This window comes from Vidua macroura, chromosome 8 (genome assembly GCF_024509145.1).
Source record: "Vidua macroura isolate BioBank_ID:100142 chromosome 8, ASM2450914v1, whole genome shotgun sequence".
Classification (NCBI taxonomy): domain Eukaryota; kingdom Metazoa; phylum Chordata; class Aves; order Passeriformes; family Viduidae; genus Vidua; species Vidua macroura.
The window spans coordinates 32,724,510-32,746,484 of record NC_071578.1 but is presented as its reverse complement, the minus strand read 5'-3'; the positions used below and the strand labels follow the sequence as shown (position 1 = coordinate 32,746,484).

At 46.4% G+C, this 21,975-nt stretch overlaps 1 protein-coding gene across 2 annotated transcripts in view; it reads left to right on the top strand.

Moving 5' to 3' along the window:
* The window catches only part of PRKG1 (protein kinase cGMP-dependent 1), a 384,810-nt gene that overhangs the window by 358,322 nt on the left and 4,513 nt on the right, over positions 1–21,975 (top strand). For both annotated transcript variants that reach the window (XM_053983678.1, XM_053983677.1), the window contains exons 10-17: positions 1,695–1,791; positions 10,032–10,171; positions 13,783–13,872; positions 15,598–15,739; positions 17,540–17,703; positions 18,487–18,609; positions 18,705–18,767; positions 19,433–19,499. In XM_053983678.1, the coding sequence (XP_053839653.1) occupies positions 1,695–1,791; positions 10,032–10,171; positions 13,783–13,872; positions 15,598–15,739; positions 17,540–17,703; positions 18,487–18,609; positions 18,705–18,767; positions 19,433–19,499 (886 nt within the window). The remainder of the gene's footprint in view (positions 1–1,694; positions 1,792–10,031; positions 10,172–13,782; positions 13,873–15,597; positions 15,740–17,539; positions 17,704–18,486; positions 18,610–18,704; positions 18,768–19,432; positions 19,500–21,975) is intronic.

Below are 21,975 nucleotides of genomic sequence, written 5' to 3'. Positions count from 1 at the left end.
AACCCAAACCATTGTGTGACCCTTGCCTTGAAATTTTACATCTGTTTGTGTGTTGGCAGGAAATTTTCCACACTGGGATTTCATCTTGCTGGCAATTAGAAATCATTAAAGGTGTTTAACTGCTCTGGCCATTCATCATGGAAATGAGAGGTGCTTACTGCTCTGTCAGCCCTGAAATGATGGCTCTGCTGTGATTTGAAAGAGGACATTTAAATCCTTTTTTAGTGCCAGCTCAGTATTCACCTCGTGATGAGTACGAAGGGATCAATGAGCAGCTGTGGCACACAAGGTTATCCCAAGTTCACAGCAGGCTCTGTGCTGATTGGCTTCCAAAGTCAGATGCATCAGGAGCAAGGTCACCGACAGGATCTGGTGACAGCATAAAAAATAAAGCAGAGCTGAAGTTATTTGTTGACAGCAGCCCCTGGAAGAGAATTGTGCTTTATTGCCTCAGATCTGGGGCTTCGTGATGTAACCTTTCACATTGTAGGACTCCTATTTGTAGCTTTCCCTTTTTGCTTGGAAAATGATAAGAGTTTTGCTCTCTCTCCCCCATTGGCATTGAGGTTTTAAATAGAGCAGAGGAGGTGGTTTGAAGGGAATCTGTTAATGAAATAATTAGGGTGGGAATGTCCCAAAGCTGGCCAGGTGGCCACAGGAGTGGGATGGTGGCTCATCTTCCCACTGCTGTTACCCTGCACAAGTGAAGCCTCCAGTGATTATGCCCTACTGTTAATTGCAAGCTGTTCCAGCTAAAATGAAGCCCTGCACCTTCCAGGCCTCCCTCCATAATCCAGCCAACTCTTTTCCCATAAAGTCACCCGCAGCCAAAGGTTGCACACACCCAGGGACTCTCCGGCAGACAAATGTCACATTTTATGGAGGGGGCGGATCCTGCTCATCCATTTCCCCTCCAAGCCTTTCTAAAAATATCCTAAACCTTAACAAGGAGCTATTTTGGAGGAATTATGGTCATGGATAGGCATGAGAGGCTGATTCTGGCAGGCTTGCACAGGTTGGAGTTCCATGTTCCTTACTCAGCCGCTTGGTGTTGTGGAGCAGTTGGCCATGGGATAAACAGAGAGCATCGGGATTTTGGAACCTCCTGGCTTGGGATGGCTGCTCTCAGTGGGTTTATAGGAGGAGAACAAGTGAAGATATCCTTATAGGAATGTTGATCTGTGCCTGAAGTCATTCATTTCAGGCATTTGCAGCTTATCAGATCTGATTTCATAAAACCTGGCTGGGATTTCTCTCCAGGGACCTTTAGTGATCCTGCCACTTCCAATAAACATTTATAGAAACTGCTGCCAGCCTGTGGATATAAAAAACTCCTAGGAAAGACTTCTATTTTCCAAAAATCCTTAAAGACACCAAAATATTTACAAGCAAGCCTCACCCAGGAGAAGATGGATAGAAATTGCCCAGCCTTGGGAGCTGGATTGCAGTGCCAGGCATCAGCTTTGCACCCTCAGTAGGGATGTTTGCTATTGCCCCTTGGAAAACCGTGCTCTCCGGAGCCATGCTGGGATTGGGAGCTGCAGAATGCTGAGCTAGAAGTGAATTTTGAGAGCTGAGATGGAAGTGCAGCAGGTAAAGGCTGGCCCAGGCTCCCACAGCTTGGGGGCAGTGGCACGCACTGCTCAGGTTTGCACCTCTAAGAAATTTCCATTTTTTCGCTTCAAAACCTCCAGATACGAAGCCGAAGCTGCCTTCTTTGCCAACCTGAAACTGTCGGATTTCAACATCATCGACACCCTGGGAGTCGGCGGGTTCGGGAGAGTGGAGCTGGTAGGTGACCTCTTCTTCTTTGTGTGACATCCTAATACAACTGCTGTGCTAAAGGCTTCATTTTCTTTGCTATTACACCCCAATAACCCTGAGAAAAATGATCTGCTGGGATTATCTAGTGAAGAAAGCTGACGTACATTTCCTGAGACATAAAAAATGTACCAATAAATGCTTTGCAGTAGCCAAGAAGGATTTATGTCCTAGGCTGAGAGAGGAGCACACATATCCTCTCTCTCTTAAGTGGTTTATGGCATTGATTTATGGCCTTTTAGAAACAACTTGGAGAACTGGGTGAGTGCTGGGATTGGAAGACCAACCTAAAATCTTATTTAACCAGATTCAGAGTAACAGCAGAAAGCCTCTCCTACACTTTTTTTATTCAAGTCTAGAGTGGTTGCACTTGGTTATTCTCAAAGCTGAACATTCAGCACCTGACTCATGGCAATACATCCCAGAGAGGGCCTGGTTTTGTGCAGAACTGTAGGGAAGAGACAAAATCTGAGCCTGCTTTTTGCTCTGCTTGGAGCTTTGGAGCTCTGTGGTCTCCTTTAAAGCAGAGCCAGAGCAAGAAGTGAGCTGTTTGTAACACCAAGGCAACACAAAACCTTGGAGTAGGAAGAGGGAGTTGGGTTACACCACGGAGGAGCTCCGGACACCGGACACTCATGCAGTATGTTAGGAACTCCTGCAAGCCCGGGCAGAAGGGGAACAGAGTTACTGTTGCCACCACAAAACCTCAGGGAAGCCTCCACTCCAAACCCTGTGGGAGCTGAAGAATAGTGAAATGGGCAAAAGGAGGTGTTTTCGGTGGTTTTTTGTGATGTAAAGAGGAAATTTGGTGTGCAAACCTCAGCTTGCTCTTCTCTGTGGTTTATTCCTGACTTTTCCTGGCTGGATGTGAAATCCTGTGGAGGAGAGAGCATCTGTGGGAGCACTGGTCCCTTCCTGGGGTTTGGGGTTTAATGTATGATTATTTTGTTTATGAATATTTAATTTGTGAGTTTTTTGAAGGAATCACCTGCTGAGGATGATTTAGAGCAGGAGGTCATGCTCAACCTCTCTTTTGAAGCCCCTCCCTCCTCTCCTGACACCAAGGATTTGCCTCCTAAATTAACATCTATTTTCTCCGCCCTGTAGTGAGGGACCCACAAGTTTGGGGCTTGGTTTGAGCCTTGTGAAGGTTTTGGGTTCATTTTTAAGGGGTTTTGCCAACCTCAAAGTGTTCCTGGGGAGGTGCATGGTTTGTCTCCATGAGGGGCTGCTGGTGGGACCCTCACCAGTGGCCATGGCCAGGTGACATGGCCAGCCTCTTACAGCTTTAAGGTGACAAAAACTCCACCCTGGTGATGTGTGACCCTGGCCCAGGAGAGAAGAGCAGGAGGTGCTCTGTCCCTTCAAGGTGACAGCTCGAGTAGAAATATTCCATTCTGAGCAGATGTTCACACCTCAGAAGCCTCCAAGAAGCCCTGGAGCCACCTGAGGTGGGAAAAACATTCCCAGAGGTTTTTTTCCAAGATGGGTGCCCCTCTCCTGAGCAGGAAAATGCTGGATAAGCTCAATTTTTTTGTAGCTCTGAACTGCACACAGATAAAACATATTTAAAAGTATCGCTCAACCCAGCAGATTTTGTTGTTTTTCTTTATCACAGAAGGAAATTTTGTTACAAAGCCGAGAAAATATTCCTTTTGTCAAAACTGAGCCTGGAATTTCTGCCTGATGCTTCCACTTCCTCCATTAAAAATATGGTTTACTACTTCTAAAAATGTAAAATAAATCGGAGGAATCGGCTCTTTATTGCCTGAATATGGAAGTGAAGGAATGTTCCTGGAAAACATTCCCAGTTTTTGTGCTTTCCAGGAGTAAAATGGATCCAAAAAAGTGAAGGATGTGGCAAGGAAAAGGGATTTTATAGCTTTGGGCACGAAGCCTCAGAATGTCACCACTGGAGAGGGCAACTGGTGGTGGCTGGGGGGGCTACTGGCAGGTCTGGGGCTGGGATTGGCCAAAAGGAGTAACAGTCCCATTGGATGTGGTTTTCCAGACACCTCTGGGAATGCTGGTTCCTTGGAGAGGTTGTCCTTTCCATGCATGCATGCACAAGGACGTGGCTTTTAGGTTAGACAGCCTAAAATAGAAATTATTTTTGATTCCTTAGATATTACACATGGAAATCCCCTTTTGTCTCGCTTTTCCAGGCAGTTTTGTTTTCTGTATCTCAGGAAAAAATTCCAAAGCTTTGGAACGAGTGGGTTTTGCTCAGTTTTTTTGGTGGCTCCCTGGTGCCTCTTCCATCCTTATGGATGCTCCTCTTCATCCCAAACTGGGCTATGCAATCAACTTTTATCTAGGTTTTCCTTGAGGGATAAACCAAAACCATCCAGGGTTGGAGAAACCACAGCAAATGGCAGGAGTGGGCTTTTTGGGATGCATCCACTCCTTTTTACAGCTCAGCCTCCTTGCTTTATGTCAGCTGAGCATCTTCTGGGGTAGGATCCAGAATTAACATCAGGAAAATTGGAATTTCAAGTGCCACTGGCATAGGGAATGTCACCTCATGTGACAGGATGGAGGACAAGTGTCCCCAGCCCTCAGAAATCATCTCTGCTGACCTTTATTGCTCTTAATTTCCTTTTCACTCAAGTCCTGTGCTCCTGAGCATCTGCTCCAGGTCAGTTCTTCTGGGTTTAAATCAAGATTATTTTTGACAGCTGAAATAAATACATTGGAGTAGCTGAATATACAGGATTTGAGTAATTTTTCCATTGAATAGGTTCCTATAGGTGATGGCTGAGCACAGGGAGACTAAAAATCACATCCTTGCCTTCTGCACTCCTTCCGGCTTCCTGATGGCCCCAAAAAGCAAAATTCCTTTGCAATATGGGGATTTCTAAAGGCACAAATTAAAACATGCACATAAAATGTCACAGCCATGTTTTGTGGGCTCTGTACAAAGTGGACACAATGGAATTTTTCAGCTTATTTGTGTTTTAAGAAGAATCTGGCCCCAGCTTCTGAAGTGCAATTAAATCTCTTCCAGCCTCCAGCCTCTGTTGTAAACAAAGCCATTAGTGAATTAATTAGATAATGAGGAAAGACCAACTGCAATTGTCTTCTGATAGCCTGACAGATGCAGGATCCAGATATTTATTGGTGGAAATTTCCAACTGTGTCCAATTTCCAATTCCCAAGCCAGCCGCTTTTCCTAGGTAATGCAAAGTTTTTTATTTGAAAGATCCTTTTCCTCTTGGAAATCTCCTGATTTTGGGGTTTAATTGTCTGGAATTGCCTTAAGTTGTGCCAGGGGAGGCTCAGCTTGGACAGCAGCAGGAATTTCTGCATGGAAAGGGTGCTCAGGTCTTGGCAGGGGCTGCCCAGGGAGCTTTGGAGTGCCATCCCTGGAGGTGTCCCAGGAAGCACTGAGTGCCACCTCCAGGCCTTCCCTGGACACCTCCAGGGATGGGCACTCCAAAGCTCCCTGGGCAGCCCCTGCCAAGGCCTGAGCACCCTTTCCATGCAGAAATTCCTGCTGCTGTCCAAGCTGAGCCTCCCCTGGCACAGCTTGAGGCCCTTTCCCTGTGTCCTGTCCCTGTTTCCTGGCAGCAGAGCCCGACTCCCCCTGGCTGATTGTGGGGAATTCTCTTCCCTGCTGGGAGAAGAGGAATCCTCAGTTCAGTAGGAAAAACAGGCTGTCCCCTCTTGCTGGGACAGGAGCAGTCACTCTGTGCGCGCAGCAGTGCAGCTGTCTGGATTAGGAAAGCTCATCTTGCAAACGCTGCTCTCAGCAACAGCTGCTGCTATTTTTGTTAGTTCTACCAGATCGAGCTGGGAAACAGGGAAAATGCAGGACCTTGGAATGCCCAGCAAACAGGAGCACTTGGAACTCAGCTCCCAAAGCACTGCTGTTTTAATGTGATGGGGAAATAGCCACGTTTCAGCAGAGCACGGATTTCTGGCTCCTTTCTATTGGAAGAATTCCACAGGAAGCAAAATTCCCTTGGAAAAACTTCTTTGTTGTTGTGGAAATTCAGAGGGACAAAGAGGGAAACTGGGGTGAGTGGGGAACTCAAAGCTCATCCAGTGCCACCCCTGCCATAGCAGGGACACCTTCCACTGTCCCAGGCTGCTCCAAACCCCATCCAGCCTGGCCTTGGACATTGCCAGGGATCCAGGGGCAGCCCCAGCTGCTCTGGGCACCCTGTACCAGGGCCTGCCCACCCTCCCAGGGAACAATTCCTTCCCAGTGTCCCATCCGTTCCTGCCCTCTGGCAGTAGGAAGCCATTCCCTGTGTCCTGTCCCTCCATCCCTTGGAAATATCCTGGAATGTTCAGTCATGGAAATAATTCCTTCTCTGGGGGTTTGTTGTGCATCCTGGTAAATATTTCTGAAAGTTTCCACTTCCCCAAGCTCAGCTGGGATTGCATCAGCACAGGAATTGCTGGAGTTGCAGACTGTGTATGACACACGTAGGGATGATTTATAGGGAATACAGGCAGAGGAGGAGGAAGGATAAGAAACACACAACTCTTTTTTCCTCTTTTCCATTGAGCTTTGGGTTTCATCCTCTCAATACCCCTTTTCCCAGCCAGCCTGAGAAAGCACCAAGTTGTAAAACCACATTTATTTCTGTGTAAGTGTTAAAAACCAGACAAAAATCAGGCCTGGACTGCTCTGTGTGTCCTGGGAACTGCAGAAGTTCCATAAAGCAAAGGAAGGAATTTGGAGTGGTTCCAACAGGAGGAGCCAGCTGTGATCCTATGAAACAAGGGCATGGAAAAGCCAGAGAGGCTGTATCTTTCCTTTCCCCTGCCTTTCTTTGCCCATAGGATTTCAGAGTGGTTTGGGTTGGAAGGGACCTTAAAACCCATCCCATTCCACCCCTGCCATGGGCAGGGACACCTTGCACTGCATTTACACCTGTATATATTCCATATTTATATTAGCTGTGCACATATAGATGCAACAGATATTTTATGTACGTTTTATATCTCCATGTAAAATAAAAACATTTTTTATTCAATAATTTTTCTTCCACCTTCTGAGCTCAAATCCAAAGTCCTTGTGGTTCCTGTAGCTCCCTGGGCTGGTTTTCCCATCAGGATTGAAACACAGAGTGTTCTTAGCCACCCCTTCTCATCTTCTCAGAATTAATCCTGTTTGTTTTTTTTTTTTAATTAAAAAAAAAAAAATCCAGGTGACTCCTACATGTTTTTTTCTTATTTTGGAATGAGATTGGGATTGGACGTGAGAGTATTTTTTGTATTAATTAACATAACATTAATACTAAAATCTATTATTGGTAAGAATAATAGAAGTGACCTGGGTTTTCCCACGTTTATATCATAAAATAGTCCTCAAAGTCACCTGACAGAGAGCAGAGCAAGGAGTGGGCTCAGGCAGGCTGGAAAATGAGGAAAAGCCTCCAGGGCTCATTTTCCAGGTGATCGATCCAAAAAATGGCCCTTGGATTCTGTACCTGGACAGCTCTGGTTCATCAGCACTTGTAATGCAAATTAATCCCTCTGTGCTTTCAAATTCCCACAAATTCTCTGCCTTGCAAAGGACTGGGAATGGAAAATGGATCTGAATTCTCTGGTGGCATCAGGTCTAAGCATTGCATGAGCTAATTGCAGCTGCCTGTTCTATATTAAAAAAAAAATAATAATAATATACTATATTGGTTATTTTTATATATTAATATGTTTAATATAATAATAATTTCTGCTGCTTTTTCTAGATTTAATATTTGCAGCAGTGAGGACATCCTCAAACACCAAATAAACTCCCTGCCTTCTTCCTCCTGTAAATTTACTTCCTTGGATTTACTTGGAAGTATAGGAAAACAAGTGACTTCCCCAGGCTCTCCATCCCTGACAGAATAGTAATTAAATTTTTTTAAACAGCTTTTTTCATGAGAGACACAAAAATGAGGTGATCAAAAGCTGTGGTAATAAATAAAGGGACACACTTGGATTTATTCCCAGCATGCTTTGTTTTGTGATATTGGAATTTATTCCCTGGAGTCTCCACCAGGTTGTTGGGTTTATTTTCACACTGATGCCTGGTACAGATTAACATTAGGGAAACAGGAATTTCAAGTGAATTTAGAGTGCTAAATATTATTTTTTTTATTGTTTGATGCCTAAATCTACCAAGAAACACTCAATTTTGCTCCTTGGAGCTGCTTTCTTGATTATTTTTATGTGTGGACAACCTAATATTAAAAAATACAGGCTGAAAGAGAACAGATCTGATCTGAAGAATCTGATGGGAATTTGCAAAGGCTTTGGTATGAAATAATTTGGGGGGCAGTGGTGGTGCTTGTCCATCACCACATGGACTGGTCCAGTGGGAAGCCAAGGAATCTGGATTCCCAGCAAAAGAAAGAGGGATAAGTTCTCCACAGGTTTATCCTTAGTCCTCCCAAATTTTATTTCTTGGTTTTAAGTTTTGGGAAATTCTGCTCAGATTTCACCTTGATTTTCATTAGGTCTTTGATCCCTGTGTGCCACCTCCCTGCTCTCCTGGCTTGATTCAGATGGGATAATATCCAATATTTCATCCAAACAGTTAAACTGAAGCCATTTATTCAAAATAAGACTTTAAAAAAAATAGAAACCAAACCTTAATCCCAAACCAAAAGTGTTTTTATCACTTTTAGTTGGCCAAAAATGCATAATTCATTTGTGCTTGGAGCTGTGTTAAAACCAGGATAAGGAATAATGGGGCAGCAGTGATGGGGAAGAATGTCCTGCTTTACTTTTTGGACATTGTTTGTGTCTTCGTGATGTGTTTCTCTGAAAATAAAATAGCAAACAAAGCAAAGATAGTATTAGAAGGGTGAAACTCAATGTGGAAAAACCAGACAGGAACTTTGGAAAAACAAAAGTTTTATGTGGGCTTGGAAATTCTTGGGGCTGTGGGGAATGAGAAACCAGAAATCTGGCTTATATGTATATGTATAAAAAAGAAGAGTTTAATGATGAAAACTTTGGCCAGAGATGGGGGACCTCCCATTTGTTAGACTTTAAATTATTTGTGGTGGTGATGTTGGAAACCGCTCTGTCAGCTGAGGACCAACCTGTTGGGATTGATTTCCTTAAGGTCTGTGTGTCCTTGTGGACTTGAGGCTCTCAATTTGATTTCTGGGGATGTTGGGGATCCCATCCCTCCTGATATTTCCCTGGGGATCCCATCCCTCCTGGTGTTTCCCTGATCCCTGAACTATGACAGAACAAAGTAGGTGGACAAGACACTGTTCAAGTTTAGGGGGTGTGGTCTGGGAAAAGCCATGGGAAAAGTTTGGATAATACTCCCGGGAACATGGTGGGATTGTTGAGGTGTCTGAGGGCCAGGAGTTGGACTGAATCATCCTTGAGGGGCTCTTCCAACTCAGCACATTCCAAGGTGCCGTATCTCATATCCACCCAGATTCCTGTCAGTAAAACAATAAAAAAAGAGATCTGACACTAAATCCATTCTGATTGAGTGAGTGTTGCCTTCTAACCCTAAAGGCAGGCTGGGTTTCTGACGGGACTCAGTGACAGCCAAGCTGCTTCCTTCTGGCAGAAGCCAAATTCCTACAAGGACACCAAAACAAAAGTTGCCAGATGGCACCTCGTGCTCGACAGCGGGGCAAGCACCTCACTGGAATATTGTTATGAGCAGCTGCCGGGGGAATTTAGCAGACTTGGAGGCCTGGGAGGTCAACAGCGGGGTTTCTTTGAGAGGCTTGGCCAGGATGGGAAGGGTGGCTGCCTTCCAGCTGGCTTTGGGACAGAGACCCGTCCCTCGGGGTGGCTCAGGGTTCAGAAGTTGCCAGGGTTACCCCGAGAGCAAGCAAACAACTCCTGTCAGCCTCAGCTTGGAGAACCAGGCTAAAAACAGGGGGCAGAGGCTTAAGGTGAGAAGCAAAGCCGTGAGCAGGCAGTGCTGCTGGGAATCCAGGTCTGCTCATCCTCTGCAGGCATCCCAGCTCTGCAATTCCCAGCCAGAGCCAGCACAGGTGGGGTGACCTGGAAGAGAGGGGGCTGGGGAAGCCGGATGTTAACTGGCAACATCTCCTGACCCCAGAGCAACACCGACATTTGGCTTTTCCCTAAAAATTGTGGCATTTAGAAACCTGGATCATGACTGGAGAGGTGGGAGGAACTCCTGGAAGGCAGCAGGTGGGATTGCTGGCAGGGAGGTGGGACTCCAGCCAGGCTGTGGCCTGTGTGTGACCCTGTCCTACCGTGCCCAGGTGCAGCTGAAGAGCGAGGAGGCCAAGACGTTCGCCATGAAGATCCTGAAGAAGCGGCACATCGTGGACACGCGGCAGCAGGAGCACATCCGCTCCGAGAAGCAGATCATGCAGAGCGCCCACTCCGACTTCATCGTCAGGTACCACCCTCTGCCCTGGGCCTTGGCGTGCCAGGGATCCCCCCAGGGACCAGCCTGAAGGGAAAAGCCTTCAGCTCCACTCTTGCGAGGGAAGGGAGGTGTGGAGCAGGAGGAAGGTGCTGGGCAGAGCTCGCTGGTGCTGCCAGATAATCCCGACTGGTTTGGGTTGGAAGGGACCTTGAAGCCCATCCCATCCCACCCCTGCCATGGGCAGGGACACCTTCCACTGTCCCAGGCTGCTCCAAGCCCCATCCAACCTGGCCTTGGGCACTGCCAGGGATTCAGGGGCAGCCCCAGCTGCTCTGGGCACCCTGTGCCAGGGCCTGCCCAATATCAATTCCTTCCCAATATCCTATCCATCCCTGTCCTCTGGCAGTGGGAACCCATTCCCTGTGTCCCCTGACCCAAGTCCCTCACCAGCTCTCTTGGAGCTCCTTTAGGCACTGGATTCACCATCAAGAATTTATACATACATGTAAATATATATATATATATATATATATATATATATATATATGTATGTATGTATGTATGTATGTATGTATTTATCATGACTTGGCTTTGCCCCTGCTCAAAGTTAATTTTCCTTTTCCTTCCCAATTGCTGAGTTTTCCTTCCCACTAAGGGAAGCTGGAAGGCAGGGTTTCATCCTTTGAAATGGCACAGTGCCATGACAATGAGCAGCTGTGTCCAGCATTTCTCTTCAGGGAATATTTGACAACTCAAGTTCAGCATCCCTGGACTCCTCATGGGCAAACACATTACAACCATCTCCCTGCCCCAAATCTAAGCACATCTCCAGGGAATAAAAGGAGTACAAGGCATTTTTGGTTCCACCCTAATAACAACATTCAGTCTCAAGCTGCACCAAGGGAAATACAGGTTGGATATAAGGAAAAAGTATTTTACAGAAAGGGTCATAAAGTACAGGAATGGTGTGCCCGAGGAGGTGGTGGAGTCCCCATCCCTGGATGTGTTTATAAACAGACTGGATGTGGCACTGGGTGCCAGGGTTTAGTTGAGGTGTTGGGGTTGGGTTGGACTCGATTATTTTGGAGGTCTCTTCCAACCCAACCCAGTGATTCTGGGGTTCTGTGAATTCCCTGGCTTTTCAAGGACTGTGAGGACAGAGAGGGGGTTCTTTCAATGCTGTAGGTCAGGATGGAGCAGTGGGTGCTGAGGATCCCTGGAGCCACCTTGAAGCCAAGGCTGCCTCATCCCACTCTCAGAGATACCTGGAAAACTTCTCTGCCTTAGGAGATCAGCCCTGCTCCCAGAAATTGCTCAGGAGGTGCAAACGAACCCAGGGTGAAACCAAACCCCTGCGATGAATCCAAAGGGAAGCACGTGGCCAGGCCGGGGCACTCAGGGGGTGTTTCCTTCCCAGGCTCATCCCTGGGATTCCCCTGGAGCCCATGGCTTCTGCTGTGATTCATGGGTGACAACTGGAGCCCGACACTGCCCGGCTGCCATTCCCTTTAGGATGTGCTGTTAGATCCAGAAACATTCCTTGTAACCCAGGCTGGAGCCAAATATTCCCTGTGGGCCATTGCAACCTCTGGGTTTTTGGAAGGCTGAGCTGTTTTGGGATGGGAGGGGAAGTGCAGGACTAGGCAAGCCACCACTCCCAGAAATACCCACTCCTAAACAGAACCTGAGCCTCCAAACATTTATTAATGGAGCCAGTGATATTCATGGCTGATAAATGAAATTCCCACTCTTCATCCTTCGGCAGGGAAGCAGAACAAGGGTGTTTTACCTGTACATCTTCTCCTTCTATATCCTGCAGTGTTTCCCACCTTTTGCAACAACAACCATCCCTGAATTATATTTAATATCCAATGGAAACCCTGCTCTGAGAAGTTTTCCAAGTCACAAACTCCAACCTTTTGCTATTGCTAGAAAATATTTGATTTATCAAGCTTCTCCTCTTGCCCATCCACAGGGATTTGAAGTTTTCCTATAGTATCTATCCTAAAATTATTCAACTTACTTATTGTTTACTCAATAACTTGTTTATTCCATTTTGTGAACCCATTGGGATAATTTTTTGGGGGGGGGGGGGGGGTGCAATGGGCAGAAATTTGAATATTTCAGTACATTAATTCAGTTTTGAGCTGATAGATGAAAGGTGAGTTTAAAATAATCTCGGAGCAAGGCCACAACCCTCTGGGATATTAGAATGGGAAAGACAAAATTCCTGAAGAACTTGATTGTTTTCTTAATTCATTGTGTTTGTTAAAAAGTCTTTGAAGAATAATTGGGTTTAATTATTAAAATTAATTAAACCAGGCAAAAGGAGCAGGAAAGGCCAAATGGCACTAAATAAAATTGACTTTTACATAAACTAAAACTCAAACAGAACAAAATGCTCTGGCTTGGATCAGGGGCCAAACAAGTGCAAATATTTCAAGGAATAAGGAAATAAATAAAGAAGTTATTCAAATATTGTGTAATTTAAACTTAGGAAATAATGTCCTTCCATGTGTTTAAACTTTATGCTTCCATGATAGCTGATAAATAATACTTGATTTTTTTTTTTTTTAATCTGTGCATTTTAGGCCAGATTTAATGCCTGTAAAATTTTCAGCAGGGCTGCCTTAATTAGGGAAAGTCTTTCAGTAATATTTAAATTACCAAACAATTAAAACCATGAAATTATATTTTGGATTCTTGAAATTTTCTGTAAACTTTAATAGCAATTAAATGTGTATTAAGATAAATTATATTTTGTCCAAGTGCCAAGAAATAAATGGGGGGGATTTTTGTTAAAACCATCAATATTAGCTTTATTTAATGGTCAGTTATAACTGACCATTTGTTTTATATAAATAAAAGTTGATGTCTTCCAAAGGAACCAAACCCTGCAGTGTTTTCCTGCTGATCCATCCCACAGCTCTGTCAAAAGAATGACTGGGATTAGCAGAGAAGAGCTGGAATCTGCAAAACCCACCTTGTTTCATTTCCATTGTGTGGCAGCAGCTTTTGAATTTTTAACTCCTGGAATTTTTAATTGCTGAATTTTTAACTCTTGGAAACTGCCAGGAATGCAGGAATTGCACCAGGAGTCACCCTCAGCATTCATTTATGCTGCAGAAATTGTTAAAATTATTATCCAAAAATTACAAATTAATTGCAAAAATTAATTACTTAATTAATTACCATAAAAATTTACAAAAATTAAAATTACTATCCAAACTATCTGCAAAGAAACCTTCCCTGTATCCACACCCTGCTGGAAGCCTGACTGGATAAAGCCACACATGGAATAGAAAGTACAAAAGCTGCTGAACATTAAAATCAAGTAAAAAAAAGAATCTCTGGGTTTTTTCACCATAGTTATTTAACATTATTAAAAATATCTATAAGTCCAATTGATGTAATATCATTAGAAAATCCTGTTGAGCACAGAGGATGGATTTTAGAGCACAGTTCAGAACTCGAGGATGGGTTCACAAAGCCTGGCCCATCCCTTGAGGCAGTTTTTCCTCCACATTCCTTCCTGGGAGGACAAGAAGAAGAGCATTTCAGCTCCTTTAAACTCTGTCAAACCAGTGAGTTTAGTGCTTTGGTAATGGATTTATTTGTGATTTTCTGGTTGCCACTCGCAGACTCTACAGGACATTCAAGGACAGCAAGTACCTGTACATGCTGATGGAGGCCTGCCTGGGGGGAGAGCTCTGGACAATTCTCAGGGACAGGTGAGCTGGGACTTGTCCTGCACAGTGACGTGTTTTAAATGTCAGAATTCCAGCTGGAAGGGTTGGAAGGAACTCAAAGCCCACCCAGTGCCACCCCTGCTATGGGCAGGGACACCTTCCACTGTCCCAGGCTGCTCCAAGCCCTGTCCAGCCTGGCCTTGGACATTGCCAGGGATCCAGGGGCAGCCCCAGCTGCTCTGGGCACCCTGTACCAGGGCCTGCCCACCCTCCCAGGGAACAATTCCTTCCCAATATCCCATCCATCCCTGCCCTCTGGCAGTGGGAAGCCATTCCCTGTGTCCTGTCCCTCCATCCCTTGTCCCCAGTCCCTCTCCAGCTCTCCTGGAGCCCCTTTAGGCTCTGGCAGGGGCTCTGAGCTCTCCCTGGAGCCTTCTCCTCCCCAGGTGAACACCCCCAGCTCTGCCAGCCTGGCTCCAGAGCAGAGGGGCTTCAGCCCTTGGAGCAGTTCTGTGGCCTCCTCTGGATTCACTCCAGCAGCTCCAGGTCCTTTTGATGTCACAGTTTTTAAATCACAATTTCCCATCTCAGAGCTTTTCCCACCCCTGTGTTTGCAGCTCTCCCTCTGTAAGTGTGAATCTCAACTTTCAGCTCTGCCACACGGACACTGCTAAATTATATCCATAAATATTTCCTGGGATTTATGGCCCTGCCAGGAGTGAGAGCAATGAGCAGGAGGAAATTGAGAGCTGTGCAGGATCTGTTGGCCCAGAAATCCCATATTTCATACACCAGGGCTGCTGATTCAAGTGGGAATCAGAATCCACACCTTGCCAGGAGCACTGGTCCATCAGGATTCAGCAGTGACATGGAAAAAAATAAGTTATGAAAGCATGCATGCCCAAAACCCCACAGTCCCTGCCTTGGGAGGAGTCACCTTGGACTGTTTGGGGTTGCTGGTTGTGCCCACAGAGCAGGAAAAGATGTAGGGAATTGTAACTCTGGAACAGCCTCATCACTGGAACAGAATTACATTAAATTTGGAAAGATTGATCAGAAAGATTAAATTGTCTTTTAATTCCCCAGAACAGTTTTTTCTCTAGTTCTTCCTTTTCCCAGCAGCCTTTTTCTCACTGAAACAGGAACTGGAGCAAAGTTAGAAGGTGCTAGGTGGAATTTTTCCTGATATTTTTTGTCAAAGCCTGATAATTCCATCTCTAATTCTCCAGGATTTAAACTGAGGTTCTGCTGCCATCTAGCTTAGACACCCTCCTGGTCTCAGCCAGCCCCCAGCAGGCAGGGAGATGTGGTTTTCTTTGGAAAACTTCAGAAACAAGGATCCAAAGGTGCAGTTTGGAATTTGCATTAACTCTTCAAGTCCCAACAGCTTTCATTTTCCTGCGTTTTGTCTTAGGAACATTAATACAGAACTTACCTGCGCACTCAAAGGAGTTTTAACACTCAAAACCCAAAGTTGTAATTAGAAAAAAATACCTTCTTGCTTACAAGACAAGGATTTCAAAGTTTTATTTCTAAATTATAGAATAAACCTTAAAATAGTTTCAGATATTGGAGGCAAAAAGGCTTCTTCAAAAAAATGCAAATTTAATTAGATTGAGATATAAAAGTTAGTTTAGCACCAGGAACTTTCCTGGTGTTAAGAAGTGATTTTACTGTAGTGATAAAATGAATTCCATGGGGAAGGAAACCACTTCCCAGGGATTCATTTAATGGCTTTATCCCCTTTTCCCTCCTTCCTTCCCACAGGGGTTCATTTGAGGATTCCACCACAAGGTTTTACACGGCATGTGTGGTGGAAGCCTTTGCCTACTTGCATTCCAAAGGGATCATTTATAGGGACCTCAAGCCAGAGAACCTCATTCTGGATCACCGAGGTTATGCCAAGCTGGTGAGTGCCAAAAAAAAATCCCCCCAACTCCCCCACAGGTTTGGCTGGAGAGAGTGAGGAGCAAAGTCCCCCCACAGGGTCCATCAGGGGATGCTGGGAGGAGATCAGGGCAAGGTGTTGTCATCACCACCGGGATGTTTTCCCAACTTCCAGCAGGGCTCAGGGGATGGCTGAGCTGAGAAATGCTGACTGTGAAGACACAGTCTCAAGCTGCACCAAGGGAATACAGGTTGGATATTAGGAGAAAGTTTTTTACAGAAAGAGTGATAAAGTTCTGGAATGGCCTGCCCGGGGAGGTGGTGGAGTCCCAATCCCTGGATGTGTTTAAAAACAGACTGGATGTGGCACTGGGTGCCAGGGTTTAGTTGAGGTGTTGGGGCTGGGTTGGACTCGATGATCTTGGAGGTCTCTTCCAACCCAGTGATTCTATGAATTCTGTGATTCTGGCTTGGGATTCAGGTCCATGCTCCTGGAATGCTGAGCAAAGAGCATCAGGAGAAAGCCTGTCCTAGGCAAAAAATGACCCATTTGCCCCAGAACTCAGGAGAGGCATCCTGCTTTTTAGGGGTACTCCAAATGGTCTGGTGAGAACATGGAGTGGGCCAGGAGAGATACAATAGTTCCTTGGTGGGAGGTGCTGCAGGATGTGGGCCCTTGGGAAGCCTCCAGTGAAGGACAGGAGCCCTAAAAGGAGCTGGTCCAGGAGGGGCTGATGGCTCCTGGCAGTCATGGGGGGCCAAGGGCTCTGTGTCTTGGCCTGGGGGCTCTTTGGGGACAGTAACTCAGCCCATCATCACAGCCTGGTGGCAGCCTCCACGTGTCGCCTCCTGCGTGACATTGGGATTTACGCTCTGCAGCGTTTCCCTGAGCCTGGGGCTCCTCTGAGGTGCAGGGTGGTAGAGGAGGATGAGGTGCAGGACTGTCCTTCTCCCGCCCCAGGAGCATCTGGGACTGGGTCTGTGCTGGTCCCTCAGCAGCCCCCAGCTCCTCAGGCATGTCCCTGAGTGTCCCAGATTCCCCGTGGGCCGTGACCAGCCCCAGAGGACTACACTTTCCAGGATAATCTGATTTTCCATACCTGCCACTGCTGTGGAGACACGGCTATAGGGCCACAGGGAGCCTGGTAAGCCCAGCATATCCAACAGCCAAACTGGGAGCCAACAGTTCCAGCCAAACTGGGAGGACCCTTGTACTGCTTCACTCCTTGTGGTGGGAGAGGAAACCAAACTTGGCAGAAGGTGCCTAAATCACAGAATCCTGGAATGGTTTGGGTGGGAAGGGACCTTGAAGCCCATCCCATCCCACCTTTCACTTGTCCCAGGCTGCTCCAAGCCCTGTCCAACCTGGCCTTGGGCACTTCCAGGGATCCAGGGGCAGCCACAGCTGCTCTGGGCACCCTGTGCCAGGGCTTGCCCACCCTCCCAGGGAACAGGCATTCCCAATATCCCATCCATCCCTGCCCTCTCACAGCTTAAAGCCATTCCTTGCCCATGTTAATTTAAATTTAAAAGAAAAAAAGCAAAATAAATCAACCTGAGCTGTGAGTGATAGCAAGTTTCAACCCCCAAGAAACCCTTGGTGCTGGTGTTTGCTTCCCTCATGGGAATTTTTCCCAAGGATAAATCAGCGAAAAGGTCACTGTGTTTCTCTGGTTCTGGAACGACCCTCGGTGCTTTAATTAGGAGAAAATTCCCATGAGGAATTTGCCTTTCTGCCTTGCTTCACTTCAAGAGGAGCAGAACCCACAGCTGACATTCCCTCTGGTGCCCTACCCTGACTCTCTCCTGCCCCTTCCCCCAGGTCGATTTTGGCTTTGCAAAGAAAATAGGATTTGGAAAGAAAACATGGACTTTTTGTGGCACGCCGGAGTACGTAGCCCCCGAGATCATCCTGAACAAAGGTCACGACATTTCAGCAGACTACTGGTCCCTGGGAATCCTGATGTATGAGCTCCTGACTGGCAGGTATGGGCATCGAAATTCATCCCAAGATTTCTGCCCTTCTCACCCTGAAGAGGTCAGGGCAGGGGCAGGGCTGGGGCAGGGGACTCCACGGTGGCTTTTCCACTCAAATCATCTTTTTTTGGCTTTGAGTGGGCTGAACATGATGGGAAAAGAGGAAGAGTTTGGCCCTGAGTGGTCTGGAAATGATGGGAAAAGGGGAAGGGTTTGGCCCTGAATGGTCTGGAAATGGTGGGAAAAGGGGAAGGGTTTGCACTCAGCTGGGGAGGTTCCTCACTGCTGGAAAGGAGGAGGTAGATCAGGCACCATCCACCCTTTCCCATATTTAATTTGGGATATCACTGCTGCTCTTGGCTTCCTGGAGTTCCCTCACCTCATCCCCCAGCTCTCACTCCCAGGAGCTGGGGAAGGATCCATCCCCTCCACCTGCTCATCCTTCACACACAGCCCCCCATCCATGGAATTAATGCCCACTGGAATCAGGTGCCACCACAGAGATAAGCCAGGGAAGCTCAGAGCCCCCTGCCTTGGCTGTTGGGATGCAGCTGCCATGGGAAGAAGAGCTTTAGCATGGAAAACTTCTTTTTGGTACTTCCCTGCAGCCAACATCCCTGAATTCCAGAGCTCCTTGAGAAATGGTTAGGATGATGGGAAGCAAAGCATTCCTGGTTGACACCTACCTTGTCTCACCTGGGTGTATTTTATCAGACTTCAAAACTGTTTTAAAGACCAATTTTTGTGAAAGACAAGTTTTTAATCTTTTTTCCCTCCCTGTGCTCTCTGAAGTCCCCCTTTCTCAGGCCCAGACCCCATGAAGACCTATAACATCATATTAAGGGGAATAGACATGATTGAATTTCCAAAGAAGATTGCCAAAAATGCTGCTAACTTAATTAAAAAATTATGCAGGTAAGTGGATGAAAGAATAAAACAAAAAGCCTTGATGTTGTTTGCAAAGAAATGAGTTGGGCAGAAGGATTTAGGATTTGTTCTTCCTTTTACAGGGACAATCCATCAGAAAGATTAGGGAACTTGAAAAATGGAGTGAAAGATATCCAAAAGCACAAGTAAGTGTCTTCTCCAGCAGCCATTGGCTCCAATCCCAGAAAGAGGCATTTCAAACACCTCAATTTTCTCCTAAAAAACCACTTCCTATCCATAATGTAAATTCATCCTCCCTTTTGGTCCCATGGGAGGGGTTACATGATGTCTTAGAGGTTTATTGGGATAAGAACAGGTGAGAGAACCATTCCAGGAAGAATTTCTCTCATCCATCTGCACTGGATCATCTCTTCACCCATCCCCAAAGCTGCAGGAATGGATTGGATGGATTTTTTTTTGGGAAGGCTCAGGGCTCATCCACCCACCTTGAGGAAACCTGAGGAAAACCACAAGTGAGACATCCTTGAGCATGAAGTTGGGAGTTAACCCAATTCCATAGAGAAAAAAGGTCTCCTGTGGGATGGACCCACCCTCTGGATCAGAAGGAGCAGCTTCCAGGACACCTGCAGCAAGGAATGGTTCCCATCTGACTGGTGGCAATTTCCACTTGTGTGGTGTCACCATGGGGTCTCTGCACACACTTCCTTCTTGGTCCCCAAAAAAGATGACAGGAAAAATTTCAAAGGGATTTGAAGGCAAAGCTTGTGGGAGATGAAACCTGTTGTTTAAGCAACTTTCTTTTCTTTGTGTGCTACACCTGTCTAACTGTTGGATTCTTCCCTCCCTTCAGATGGTTTGAAGGCTTTAACTGGGAAGGGTTACGGAAAGGGACACTGACACCTCCCATAATCCCAAGTGTAAGTTTTCCTATTGTTATTTTCTTCTCCATGGGCAATTCCTGTGATGCTGTGAGCTCTGGGCAGTGGTACATTGGATTAAGTGAGAATAATGTCCTTTATTTCTTCTGGAGATGCTTGGAAAAGTCACTTCAGGCACATTCCCAGCTAAGTTTGCTCTCCAGGCAGGCTCTTCCCTGGGAAGGCAATGTGAGGAGGGCACAGCCATGGAGAACTCCCCTTTGTAGCAGGGTATTGAGGCAGGATCACTCACTCCAGCACATTTTCCTCTCCCTTACCTGCTCCACTTTTTTCTGCATCTCCTTTTCCCATTTCCATGGAGAGCTGCCCCTTCTGTCCCTTCTCTCAGCTGTGTCCTCTTCCCTTCTCCTTTATTCTCCTTTCCTTTGGAAAGGCAAGTGGGACTTGGATGCCATCTTCCTTTTCTTTCACATTAACCTTCCCTTCTGTGCTGTCTTTTATGCCTGTGCCCCTCTTTGCCCTGCATCCATGTCCTCCATGAAAAGCTGTTGATGTTTAACCAGGAGGGCGCGGAGGGACAGATCCGCTCATTTTCCCTTGGAGCAAAGCCCTTCCTTTGATGTCTTTGTGAGCTCTCTGCCCTCAAAGCCTGGCTGCAAAGGGAAACCAAACAGGATTAGCTGACAGAAATTACCTCGGCCCCTTCTGTCCTGCAGCCTCCCCTCCTTGTTCCAGCTTAATCCCTCGGGATCACTGGGAGAATGCCATTAATGGGGGTTTAATTGCACCCCATTGCTCCATCCTGCAGCTCCTGCAGAAGGGGCAGGCCCAGCTCTGGGGCTGAATCTGCCATCCCAAAGTTTGCTTAAGGAAAGAGCAGGAGGGTTTCCCAACCCCCTTTCGTCCTGTGGGATGTGGAGCTCCTGGAATCAGTGGGGAAAGCAGGACTTGGCAAATCTCTCCCATAACAACTCAGCAATGTTTTAGAGATCAAAGCTGGGTTTGGTTGGGTTTTTTTGTTTTTTGTTTTTTTTTTTCTCTTAAGTTCAAGCTATGATCCTGGGATGGTTTGGGTTGGAAGGGACCTTTGAGCTCATCCAGTTCCATCACCTTCTGTGACATCTTCCGCTATCTTCCACTTCCACTACCCCAGGTTGCTCCAAGCCCTGTCCAACCTGGCCTTGGCCTATTTTTAATGCCTATTCATTCATCAGCAGGATCACATTTCAAGTCAAACAATAAAGTCAGGTTTGCTCCTTCAGGAATTGCTCCAATTCCTGAAGCAATTCCTGCTTTGGGAATGCAGGATGTCCATGTCGCCTGAAAAAAAAAAAAAAAACCAGAATGTCTTCTTAACTGGTTTTGGTGGATTTTTAGTTTAGTAGGAGCATTTCCAATACTGCTCTTACCCCACATAGCAAGGCTGACTGGAATAGATGGGAGCATCCTTCCCTCTTCCAGGACAGCCCCAGGCTGGCCCTAATCCTGGTTCAACCCAGCTCATCCTTTCCCTGAGCTCTTGGGAGTAGCAGCTCCTCCAGACCTACTCCTGTGATCCTCTCCAAACCTGTGAACTGTGAATTTTGTCAACCCCAGAGCTGTCAATCCTGCTCCAGTTCATTTTCCACAAGTTTTTTTGGCAAAGTCTCAAGTACCACTCTGAAAAGGGACCCAAAATACAGCTCTGGTGGCAGACATCATTTTTCCTTCAATCCACCTCTCCTTGTTAGCTGGGAAAGAGCCAGCAGGACCAAACATACAGATTACTTCCTTTTTCTTTGAAAAAAAAAAGGCTTTTCCTAGCTCTTTAACTCTCATTTCTTACGTGGCTCTGCCAGTGAGGCAATCAAAGAACTCTTATTCCATGGGATTTTTGGAAAGATCCCAATTTACAGCCTGCTGCTAGGACACTGCTGAGCCTTGATAGCACAGCTGGAATCTGTGATTTTACCTCTCCTGAAAAGCTCAGAACTCTTCCAAAGATGAGCTGAGCAAGCAAAGGGTGAAGAAGCCCCAACAAAGTCAACAGATCCAGATAATCCGAAAGAAATTAAAACCACTAAGATTTTGTAGGGTGGGGTTTTATTTCCAAAATGAGTCAGGTATTCCATAATCCTGATTTCCCCCAGAATGTGTTCAGCAGCAGGAAAATGCTGATGCAGTTGGGCATCCACATTAAATGTGGAGCTGGAGTTGGAACTCCTGTCTTTTCCCAAGGCTTGCAGCGGCATCCAATATCAAATGGGAATCTCAAGAGGGTTAACAAGGCCAAGTGGGTTGGGGCAACACCTGAGATCAATCCAAGCTGGATACTGGAAAAAAAATATTCCTGGGAGGGTGGGCAGGCCCTGGCACAGGGTGCCCAGAGTGGCTGTGGCTGCCCCTGGATCCCTGGAAGTGCCCAAGGCCACGTTGGACAGGGCTGGGAGCAGCCTGGGACAGTGGAAGGTGTGGCAGAGTGGGGCTGGATGGGCTTCAAGGTCCCTTCCCATCCAAACCATTCCAGAATTCTGGG